Source organism: Eretmochelys imbricata, chromosome 9 (genome assembly GCF_965152235.1).
Source record: "Eretmochelys imbricata isolate rEreImb1 chromosome 9, rEreImb1.hap1, whole genome shotgun sequence".
Classification (NCBI taxonomy): Eukaryota; Metazoa; Chordata; order Testudines; family Cheloniidae; genus Eretmochelys; species Eretmochelys imbricata.
Window position 1 is genome coordinate 43,917,099 of NC_135580.1, and position 12,659 is coordinate 43,929,757.

The window sequence follows — 12,659 nt, forward strand, 5'->3', positions numbered from 1 at the left end:
GAATACCTAACCTTTGAAGTTGGGAGCACGCATTTGTCTTTAGCCATAAAGGCAAATCCGGCATTCCTTGCATCCCGCAACTCCAATTAACTTTAATGGGAGTCTTGAGCGTGCAAAGCATGCAGGATCAGTCACTCTTTGGCTTTTGTAGGTTACTAGTGAAGTATGTACAGAATTTCTAGGCATAATTAATTAATGGTACCATACAGTGAGGCTGTCACAGAGCTTTTTAATGGCTTCTTTCATCAGAAGAAAAGTTACAACAAAAGATAAGCAGATATACCAGAAACATCATGTTTTACAGTTACTTCCATATTATGTACCAGAATATAATGTCAGCTGTGCTTCATACACTTGGGGTACCGAGCAAGCTAATTAAGCCTAAACATGAAACCATGATAAACACGTCTTTGCTACTGTAATAAAAACAGATGTTTCAGAGAAATGTAAAACATGCTTGGCATGTTTTGAACACATGCTTTCAGCTTGTCTGCATTTGAATAAGTCCTATATTAATACACACAACATTGTGAAACCTTTTGTTGTGGATGACTGACTGATTACTGAGCTACCGCTGATACACCCAGGTTGGACGTTTTAGACGATTTCTTCCCAAGGAAAGGAATGAAGATTGGCCTCTCTTGACATTTTTATCATTGTGGAGGCTGAAGCAGTTATCTCTGTGGGTTTACTTTTTAGCTCTTGGAACTAATAGAATTTTATTGTGCCTCATGAAAATCATGCCTGGCTTACTGTAGCAGCTGTATATCAAAAGCAAAACAAATATAGGAACAGACTTCCTTACTACTGTATGGCTCAGTCAATGGGATACTGAATACGTTGCTTGCACATAAGTTTATATAGAGTACTGATTGCTGGGAGTGGTGGAAGGAGGCTGCCATTACAGTTTAAGTATGATTTCTGTGTGCCAGAGATCTCAACTTGTCCTGCAGTTATCCCACACTCTAGCCTTTCTCTCACACATTTTATTTTTATTACAGTAGTGCCTAGAAGCTCCTGCAAACTTTGGAGCCCCGAGATGCTAGGCACAGTCCCTGTCCTGAAGAGCTTACATTCAAAGTTCACAAAGGGTGGGGATAGGAAGAAATATTGTCTCCATTGTACCCAGAATAAGTGATTTGCACACAGGAAGTCTGTTGAAGAATAAGGTTTTAAACCCAGGTATTCTGAGCCCCCATCCAATCCTGTACTTACAAGTTCATCCTTCCTCCCATCTAGTTTTTCTAGAATTTGTCCCTCACCTGAGGTCCCAGATGGAATAGATTCATAAATTCCAAGGCCAAAAGGAACCACTGTGATCATCTATTCTGACTTCCTTACAACACATGGCATAGAATTTCCCACAAATAATTCCTAGAGCAGATCTTTTAGAAAAACATCCAATCTTAATTTAAAAATTGTCAGTGATGGAGAATTTGCCTTTTGTTGAATGACTTTTGTTAAATTGTTCCAATGGTTAATAACCCTCTGTTAAAAATTTACACCTTATTTCCAGTCTGGATTCGCTTAGCTTCAGCTTCCAGCTATTAGATCATGTTATGCCTCTCTCTGCTGGATTAAAGAGTCCCTTATCTAGTATCTTTTCCCCATGTGGATACTTATAGACTGATCAAGTCATCCCTTAACTTTCTCTTTGTTAAGCTAAATAGATTGAGTTCCTTGAATCTATTGCTCTAAGGCATGTTTTCTAATCTTTAATGATTCTCCTGGCTCTTCTCTGAACCCTCTCCAGTTTATCAGCATCCTTCTTGAATTGTGGGCATCAGAACTGGTCATGGTATTCCAGCGGTGGTCGCACCAGTGCCAACTAAAGAGGTCAGCTAGCCCTTACAATGTTGTCTCCCAAGGTATCTTCCTCTCCCTGACCTAAACCCATTGAGATAACTATTTAAATGAGTAAACTGAGGGAAGTCAGCTGTCATCAATTCAGTTCTGGGTAGTCAAGGATTTCACACATCAAAGTTTCCAGAATAGAAAGGAAGGTATCCTTAGAAACTTGTTTTGAAGTTTTCATTTGTGCATCTACTATGTATTGTATTAACTGCAGGGGGCTTCCTTAGCATTTCTATAGCTCCTCATTCACTACTACCTCAAGCCACAATCCTACAAGGAGCTTTGTGTGGAAACAGCCTATCAGGTACACATTTCTCAGATTGATATGAAGTACTTGATAGACTAAGAACATTACATAAATTCAGAGACTAAAAAGGTATTACTATTGATCTCATTCAGAGGTCATTTTGGCTCCAAAGCTTGTGTACTAAACTTACTTCTTACTGCTTCAATAAACATCACATTATCTACCACATCCTTTTTTTCTGCAGAAAAATCTACGCTCAAAAATTCAACGTTTTTGGAATTGCAAATTATGAATTCTCCAATCTTGATGGGAGGGTCTTTTTGACAGTTGGAGAGTTCTCAAATTCCCCTCTAAGAGGGATAATCTTTCATTTCTCCTATTTGTCTGCTGCAGCTACATTTGAAAATAATTAGTATTGGTCACGATGTCAGGATAATACATCATTTGGAGATTGTTGGTGCTGTTGAATAATTATGCATTTTAGGGATATTACATTGTTTTGAGATTTCAGGGCCCCTTCCTTGGGATATGTAAAAGTAATTTCAGCTTGTGCTCCCAAAGGTGATAAAAAGCTAATAATAATACTGCAGCACCTACTGTAATTTAAGAGCCTGTTCCAGCAGGTTGCACCTTGCTTTAATTTTCTCACTAAGCTAGAGTAAAACTCACAAGTGACTGAGCACCAACGTCAAGAATCACTGCATGTACTGATACCTCACTTGAAACATATGTTATAACTCTCATTCCAACCATGATAATTCACTCATGACCAAGGCACAAATTGCCCAGTATATACACTGACACCTTGTGTCTTTTCAAAGTACAGTGCTTGCAGGAAAGCCTGGGGAGACCCTGTCAGCTTTGACTTTGTGCAATTCATGGCGGGGGGAGAACCAAACCCAGGAAAGGTCACAGATTTCAGTACAGTGAAAGTTCTCCCCAAAAGCTGACATTCCTTAAGGTATTTGGGAACTGGCTCAAGTTCCGTATTTCGTTTTGTCCTAGCCTAGAGGTGTAGTGGTAGTAGCTGGTCCCTCCAGCTCTCTCCGCAATGCACTAACCCCATATAATTATGAGTAGACTGGTAAATATCTCTGCATTTGGTTTTATTCAAAACTAACTCTGTGACTCTCTTCAAAGCAAACCCCACAGGGGCTGTATGTTCGTCTCGCATAATGATCCCGAGCCTCCTATGTGCACACACTCCACAGCTGTCAGCTGATCACATGCAGGCTGCATGAGGAATAGTACTCATGAGCCCATGGCTCACTTCCCATTCCACAAACATCACTGTTTTACCTCTTGCACTAAAGTAGAAACGGTTGCCTGTCAGTAATATTCTCCTCACAGTGCAGCCACCAGATGGTGAGACTAAGAAGAGATGGACTTGTCAATATCCAGTTCAAATGGTCATCTGAAGCTTATCCAAGTGCCCCATACTTTGAGAAGATCACCCTTCTTACCTCTTCTCTTTGCTGCCCCTCTTCATTGACAACAGCACCACTGGCAGTCAAAGGGGACTTGGCAGTCTCTCCTTTGCCTCAGTGGAAGCATTATTTTGTCAGGGATTGAGGGAGGCAAGTACAGCAGTTTCTGTGAGGGGAGGCACCACAGCACACTAATTTTTTGGTAACATCAGAGAAAGGTTCGAGCTCAGCTCACTCCGACAGAAGAGCAAAAATTAATAGTTCTCATTTGAATTAAATTTGCTTGCCCATCCCTCAGAGCGTCGATAAAAAATCCTAACACACACTTAAGCAGGACTTCCTGGTTGTGTTCAGTAGAGGGCAGTAGTATTTGTACACACTAGTAAAGAATTTGATGATCTTTAATTGGTCATGTCAGGGCCAGGACCAGGGCAACACACTGCAGAACAATTACATGAAAGCTACGGGGACACAATACAAGGCCTCACATGTTCAACTTCCCCTAGCATGCTGGCTAGCCTCTCCAAAGGAATGTATTGATTGGTGTGAGTATTTATGAGACTCTCAGTCCCATCTGAGAGGCAGTTACATTACTGTATAGCAATCTGTGGTTAGATCTTTGAGCTGAAGATAACACTAAATGCTCTAAACATCAATGTCAAGTAATTTTCATTAAGTGTTTTGTTTGTGTTGTCAAGAGGCAACTTTAACAGCAGCTAACAAGGATGCAAGATCATTTAAACAGTGGCCCAGATCCTCTGGTCTAGATGAGCTGTACTCAGTGCAAAATGGAGGGATCTTAGCGGATTTTGAGCCATCTTTACTGATTAGGGACAGGTCTTGTCCTCAGCAGGAGTCAGAGCAGCCTCAAGGCTGCTCTAATTGACATTCAATTGCCCCGACCCCAAACAGCTGTTCCAGCAGCTGGGGGTCATTGGGATGTATGGATGTTCCAGCCATACCCTTTATACAGGGGATCAAGATGAGGGGATGGCATACAAGCCACTACGGTGGCTATATGCCACCACATATTAACATCACAAGCAGAGGGAATCCTCCACTGCCCATTTAAACTGGCTTTATGGCTGCTTTGTGTCTCATGAGAGCAGAGCAGGGTCCAGGATCTGGCCCATCTCAGCTGTGTGTTACTGTTTTACCGTAATAAACCCTGAATGTATTGACTCAGTTTTGAATTATATTTTCCACACTTTAAACTTTCTTAACCACCCCAATGAATTTGAATGTACCACCTTTGCTTGCTGTAGGTAGCAGCTAAGACCTAAGAATGAGGTTTAGGTTCTGTTGTTAGAATGGTCAGTTTCTAAAAGAAAAGCAGGCCAGAGACTGTCTTCAAGATCTACCTCAAGTAAATTCAGAGAAACAACTAGCAAGAGCATCTGCAATAGTGTCATCTGGTGACTTCCCAAAATGTTACGTCCTCTGCTTACATAAGAAAAAAAATCTTATCAAGTTCACTGATGATTAGTACTAACAAAGACCTGAATTTATTCTCTGCCAAATATTTCATAACTTAATGTTTGAATATTCATAACAAATCAACATTTCAGTCTCTCAGGCAGTTTTACAACACAGCCAGCATCATAAATGTAATGATTGTCCCTGTCTTAGGGTTTCTCTGAGGATCTGGCAACAAATTACTAGGTTTGATCATCAACAGTGTTAGAAAATTGGCATCTGATCTGGAAATAGAGCTTTGCAATTAATCAGAATCACCCAACTGCAACTTGAGCAAAGGTCTATGGGTACAGCTGAACATTCCTCCACTATTCATCTCTATCTTGGTTAGTGTCATTAGGCTTTGACAGGTTATCACTGATCATCCAGAATCTGTATGCACACCACTCTGTTTCCTGGCAAAGAGGTGAGGCTTTAACATTCCTGTTGTAATATCTGGATGTGTTTTAGCTGCAAGCTTTTCTTGAGTGATAGTTCACCTGATGAGTTAGCTTTAACTGCTGATTTATGAAAGACAAAATCAAATGTAACCAATAACTCAGTAGTAGTTGAGCACTGTCACCTGTTAGTGTATTTATGTTCTCCAGCATGAAACAGTAGAGGTCTACTCCACTGTGCTTAGCTTTTTACAAACAGGTGTTTCACAATCTGTTCTCTTTTTCTGTTGGTCATTGGGTTGCACATAGTGCTGGGTAAGTGTTATGTGAAGGAAAACATAGCTGTGTGCTAATTGTTGAAATTCTTGTGACAAATCATGAACTTTTCTTTTTGTACCTACCCAAGGAAATCATAGGGCTTGTCTTCACTGCAGAGATCATTTGATCACACAAAAACCCTTAATTGGAGTCCTTATGGCACCTTAGAGACTAGCAAATTTATTTGGGCATAAGCTTTCGTGGGCTAGTGGGTTCTAGCTGATACAGACTAACATGACTACCACTCTGTAACCTTAATTGGAGTGTGGGGGTATGAGCTAAAGCTCACTTGAGCACAACTGGTTGGCTGCTAACATGAGCACTCTGCAGTGGAGATGCAGGCTGTGTCCTTTGAGTGCCACTAGTCCTCCAATGTCTTCCCACAATTCCACTCATATGTCCGGAAAGGACAGACATGTTCTCCCACAAGTCACTGGGAAAGAAATCCTAGAGTAGCTCAACTTCCCGCAGTGCAAATAATCATGGGGTGGGCCCCCAGAAGTCTTTGTGCTTCTCACAAGTGAGTGCAGTGTCAGTGTGAACACAGCAGCTCAAGTGTCATTTCACAGTGTGCCTGGTCTCACTCCAGTGAGGCTAAATTGAGAGGAGTAACTTGAGTGTAGATAACTTGAGAAAGTCCTGCAATGAAGACATTGCCATACGTTCTTGGCATGTGTCTTCCTTGAGAATGCTCCTTCAAATCTGTTATACCCAATAGTTCGATCAGATATAGGGATGACAGATTTTGGAAAGGATATCTTTCTTACAGGCACATTTAGCAACATGAATGTACATCCATCTATTGTTTATTATTTTATTTTAAACTTTTTAATGAAGTCTTTATTTGGATTGTATCTAACAACTGGTTATGTTTCAAAGTAGGCATTTAACATCCTTGGTACTATGTCAGTTGTCAACCTTAAACCATGAGAGAATTCTCTGATTAAAGTATAGTGTGATTGGATACAATGTTTGGAGGGGAAGGGGGACAAGGTGACACCAAATATCTCTGGAAACTGCTACAGTTTATAAAGGAATGATTAGATTTTATTTGGAATTCTTCAGATGCAAGTATATGTAGAAATCATAAATTGAAAAAATTACATAATGCTTCCCTTCAATAAAATTAATTCAGTGAACTTTGGCAAAAAGGCAAAGAATCTGTAAAGAGGTAACATGGATTGAGCTTTTATATATTATTCTGATACATTTGGCCTTGTATTATCAATAAACGTTTGAAAAAGTAGAAATAAATATACTTGCATACCTTAAATGTTTATGATGTGCAAGGCAACTGAGCTGGCTGAATGCTGGGAAATTGTTCACAAATATTTTCACAAGATCAGAATTGGAATTTGATCTGACCATGGTCATAAACTTTCTTCCACCTTTCCACCAACTCTTGTGGAATCATTTATTGTTTGTACAAATGTTTGGGGAGGAGCTCTTCTTTGTGTAAACACAGGAATGCAGGCCCACCCACGCCTCCATTCCCCTAAAAAGTGTGCACAAATAAATGTATATTCCCTAGAATCGTATATTCACATTCAAACACTCAATCAAAGTGTAAGGTGATCACCCAGCAATACTCTGTGTATTGACATGGTATGTTTGGGAGGAAGAAAGTAACAGTGTTTTACAACTCATGGCTTTTTCCAACAAAATTAATAAATACAACTTTAAATTAGAGGGAAGACAGACACTCAGAGTCTCGCCATTCTTGGCTTTTGGCCCTCTTTCACCACAAAATCCATTTCACAAACATCCAACCCTGGTTTGCTCAGTTCCTGGTCCTATGACTGTACAGTCTTCCTCTGCTATAAATTAATTCTTCCATCTTCCTAGCCACACAGCACTACTTTCCCACCCTCAGATCTCACACCACCTATTTCTCACCATGTAACATCTTACTGACATCAAAGTGATTGCCAAAGTTCAACCATGATCTCCCAACTCCTCCTCTTCCCCTTCTATCACTTGTCACCTCCTCTGCCATACAACCACCACCACCACCACCAAGTTTTCTCACTTGTCTCATTTCCAGCTCCTCCCTTTTCCTTGTTCCTTAAATTTATTCATTCTCTTTTGGCTATGACACTGAAACTATTCTTGCCAACATCTCCAATGACGTCTTCCTAGCCATATTTCGCATCCACTACTCCATTCTCATCCTCCTTGTTTGTCTGCTGTGCTTCATACTTCACACCCTCATTCTGGAAATCTTGTTCCCCACTGTTCTTTTTTGTTCCTTCATTGTCTCTCTTGGTGGGTCTTCCCCTGAATGACTACTCACCATGGACAGCACACAAATAATCCATGGGCTCAACTTTGTTCATAAAATAATACTATTTGAGTGACAAATTAGTAAAAAAATCATGATGTGTTCAGATAACTTACCAACAGAAAAAGGGGCATATCTGACTAACAAATCAGATTATTCACAACAAATAATTCTAAATGAAAGTAAAACACTGAAATTCACCTTGGTTATCCTAGTGCCTCTGTCAAAGCATTTAGTCCTCTGAAGATCATCTCATGACAGCTGGAACTACTCAAATCCTCCTGTTTATGTGCAGTCGTCACTTTTTAAAACTATAAAATTTTGGCTAAGACAACATTAATTCAGCATTATTTGTATTGTGGTTGCACCTGGAGCCCCAGTCATGGACTAGGACCACATTGTCCTAGGTGCTATACAAACACAGAACATAAAGATGGTCCTGCTCCAAAGAACTTACAAACTACATTTCCTAATGCTGCACTTCACAGGTATTCCCTATATTAAATACAGTGAAGTTACTAAAAATATATAATTAATTAATTAATTAACTGAAATATAATAAATAAAACATAACATCAAGATCCAGTGTTGCCAATTCTCTCAATTTTATCACAAGTTATAAGAGTTCTCATGTTATTTGGAATCTTCTTAAAGCCCGAGCTCCTGGAGCCATGTGATTACACAAGACTCTCAGCTTTCAATTTTTTAAAAGTCATGGTTGTGGAGAAAAACTTTAAAGCATGAACCCTAAAGTCTCTAAAAAACAGAAGAATAATGTAAAAAGAATGCAAAGTTTATTTTTAAAAGAAATATTATGACTTTTTGGGGCTTGACTCTTGGTTTTTGAAGGTTTGAGGTTGGCAGTACTAGGTTTGGGATTTTGTTTAGCCAGTGGTAACACTGACACATGTTTAAGTACAACCACTATTCTTTCCTATGGGAATGTCAATGCGAAACTGAACATAAGCAGACCCAATTATGATGAGATGAGAGACATGAGTAAGCAAAAACCAAAACCAAAACACATGAGTAAGTAATGGAAACACTCATCAAAGTGCAATAAAATGTTAAATACTTATAAGAGTTAAGTTTGTAGAATAAAAAGTAAATACATGTTTGAAAAAGAATTTAAACCACGGTAGGTCCTTTTTAAAACGGTGCATCTTAAAATATCTGTTGTGCACAGTTAAACTCCAAATTAGAAATGCATCAGCGAATACCCTTTGCTATAAAGGCAGAGAGAGAGGATTAAAATGTTAGTCCTTCCCCTGGAAATGTTAAAGGGAGAATTTTCTAATGTATTATTTAGCGCTTGTTATGTAGTGCATTAAGCAGTCACTGCTGAGACAAAGGCTTTTAAAAACCAACAGCCTCCCTGATAGCATTAAATCTTACCTTAGGTTTTTGGTTAAGTCAATATAAAAAAAAATAAATGAATTAATACAGTTTCAGCCCTGCCTGATTTATAGAGGCCAATCAAGTTACAATGCTGGGCATGGCCAAGTGAAAGAGGGGGATAGATTTACCTGAGTGAGGTCTTAATTTAATCAGCTGGCCCAAGAGAGCTGAAGTCAGCAGGCTGGGATGATATAAACCGCAGTAGAGAAACAGAAGTAGAGCTGCCTTTACCACAGTTGAAAAGGAGAATGACAGTGATGGAAGGGGAAGCTAAGCACTGTCAGAACACACCTATTTCAGTGATTTATTCTTAATTTACTTTAATGACCCTTTGAAGGTTGTCTGTTTTTCCTTGTGTTCTCAGAATACTGATATTTTCTAAATGTTTACCACATGTTTTTCCCCCTCCTTCTATGAACTCTACCACAAAATTATTACTGAAGAGAAACTATAGCTATGTGCTCCATAGTGGAACTGTGAGAGCAGCTGGAGGGGCTAATGTGTTTCCACTGTGTATCTGCCAAATCCCTTCCCTGCATTCAACCTTGTTTCAGTTCTAGAAAGTATTAGTTCCTCCCAGATTAATGTTGATATTTTGAGACAGATGAAGGAATGCCTTGCATTTATTTTACAGTTGAGGTTGGTGAAAGAACAATGCATATTTTATAATGCAATAGCTCATTTTTATTATGAAGTGAGTTTATTGATGGTTTTTGAAAACTACTGACTTACAGACAATGATCTCAGTTTGCATTTACATTTCTGGAATCCGTTCCATGAATTTGCTCCTATAATTCGGAGTTACCTTAAAATCAGGCTGTTGCTTAATCCATATTACAAATGTAGGCATTTGCTTTCTGTGCCAATATACATTGCATTCATTGCTTTCACAAAGTATGGACATGAACAATGGCTGCTAATTAGTACGGTCTTTGGGGTTTTGCTAGACACTTGGGTGTTTTCAAATGAATTGCACTCGATATTGGATGAAATGGTAATTTTTCTAACAGTGCTAATAAAAAAACTCAAGGACAGCAGGATTTCGGTACTACACACAAGTAGCTGTCTTTATTTACTTGGACTTTCCAAAACTACCATCATTAGTCATCTCATTGTTTTAAAAGTCCACATTTTGTATAGGAATCCACTAAGGAAATAATTTTTAACAAGTTCCATGCAAGAAGAAAATGGTTTCAAATTGACTTCATTTGCACTTATCCTTAGAGATGTTGGGTCAGATTCTTGGTTTCCACCAGCCTCCATTGATTAATTGGATGTATTATGCCTCAGGCTCCACTTGTGCATGCTTCAAAACTGAACACGCACACATGCATACGTGTTAATGTGCACCCGTTACAAATTAAGACTAGCACATCATCTAATACTTATTAATCCAAGTACACCCATCTCCACACGGAGAGACCAGGCATCAAACATACTCCAAAGCATGTTTGAATAATCCTAATGGAAACAAATAGGACAGTGTGCAAGCGGCACAGTAGAGCTAATAAGAATGAAATATCAAAAAACATGCCCTAAGGCAAGATCTGCAGGAAGAAACAGAGCCACAGACTCTCACAAAGTAACTTCAGGAATGAAAAGGAATTAATGGGTTTGGGTCCTAATAGGAAATTTGTATGGGGGAAAATAACATTGCTAAATTGTTAATATTTCATCCTTTAAAAAACCAAACTGATTAATGGCCAGGAAATGTAGTTAAATAAGAACTGACGCTGCTAAACAAGCTATTTGCTTCAATAGGGGAATATTTGTAGATTTATCTGATTGGTTTGAGGGGAAAAGATATTTCAAGTTTACCTTCTGATTATTTTTTCTCATTGAGCCTGATTATGCACTCATAATGGGGAGCAAAGGGACATCTCTTTATTGCCTGTGTCATCTACCCATTCAATGGGGAGATGCATCAGGGAGAAAGCAGCTTATGTCAGGCTGCTACATCCCCACCCACTTCATCTGGGCAGAAAGGTTGGAGAATAGTAGAGCCTTGGCTCCACCTAATACCACACTGGTCAGCACAGCTATATCAGTATGTCAAAGGACACACATTGCATTAGGTAAAGGGATGGTGCTGGGTACATTCCCAGGCCCCAGAGAGCAAGGGGAAACCAGGAAGCAGACTGTGAGTGTGTCAGTCTGCTCCCAGGGCAGCCCACCAACACAGTGTCCCATACAAAACCAGACCTGACCCCTAAAATTATGATTTAAAGCATGATTAACCTTACATAGTGCCATCAATTGCTAATCCAATACCACAGGAGAAAAACATCATTGGCCTATGGCCAGATCCCATTGCACTTGACATTGTGAAGTTGGATGAGGGCACTAGAAGGAAACAAAGTTTTGGAACCTTCCACTAGAAGGTACTATACATTAAAACTAGTTGTGAAGTGTTTTGTGGCAACAGTCTCGGTTTCAATGAACTTCCACTGAAACACAATTGTGTTGGAAGTGTGCCTCGTTTCCTGCCAGCGAGCTCAGGCTCTTGGGGCTTCCAGGCTCCGTGCTGTGCAAAGAGGAGGCTGGTAGCCCTGGAAGTCAGGGCTGGAGCAAGGGCTCTCAGGACCTCTAGGCTCTCAGCTCTGCGGCAGGGGACCCCATCTCCAGGGGGACTTCCCAGGCTGCTCCTGCATTTCAACCAGCTCTGCGATATGGACTTTTAGTCTTATTCCCCACACGCTCAGATGAGAGCACCTGTGATACAAGTTAGAGCGATTACTTCAGAAGGTATTCTAGTAATAGACATTGTACTGAGCTTCCCCTTAAAATGGGCAATTGACATCATGTTCTCTTTTCTTTTTTTTTTTTTTTCTGTCAGATGTACTCAAAGAAAAGAAGGCCTATTCAGGAGATAGGAATGAACCAAAACCAACTGTGAAAAAGATTGACACCACGGCCACCATAACCACACCCAAGTCATCTTCTAAACATGATCTAGCCGGAAATGTGGGCAATCTAGCCTCAAGTTCGTCACTCTCCATTGTAACGGCACTAGCGATTTTGTGGCACTGTCTGTCATAGCTGCGTTGTATTGCAACAACTGTCCAAGAATTTCTGTCCATTATCATTTATACCTACAGCCTTACCCAATGGAAAACAAAATTAAATGGCTCTCTACGATTAGATGGGGTATGTTAGAATGAATGCTAAAGAAAAGGCTGAGATTGGCTGATTGTGATTGTCAGCCCTGACACTGTGTCTGAAGAAGGTCCTTGATCATATCTTATCAACTCAAGATATAAAGGGAATGATGACAGGGGATC

The 12,659-nt window shown here is 39.8% G+C and overlaps 1 protein-coding gene across 1 annotated transcript in view; it reads left to right on the top strand.

Moving 5' to 3' along the window:
* LOC144270318 (glypican-5-like) overlaps nucleotides 1–12,417 on the top strand; it is a 599,436-nt gene extending 587,019 nt beyond the window's left edge. The window contains exon 9 of the mRNA XM_077826708.1: nucleotides 12,215–12,417. Coding sequence (XP_077682834.1) covers nucleotides 12,215–12,417 — 203 coding nt within the window. The remainder of the gene's footprint in view (nucleotides 1–12,214) is intronic.
* Nucleotides 12,418–12,659: the final 242 nt, after the last annotated feature.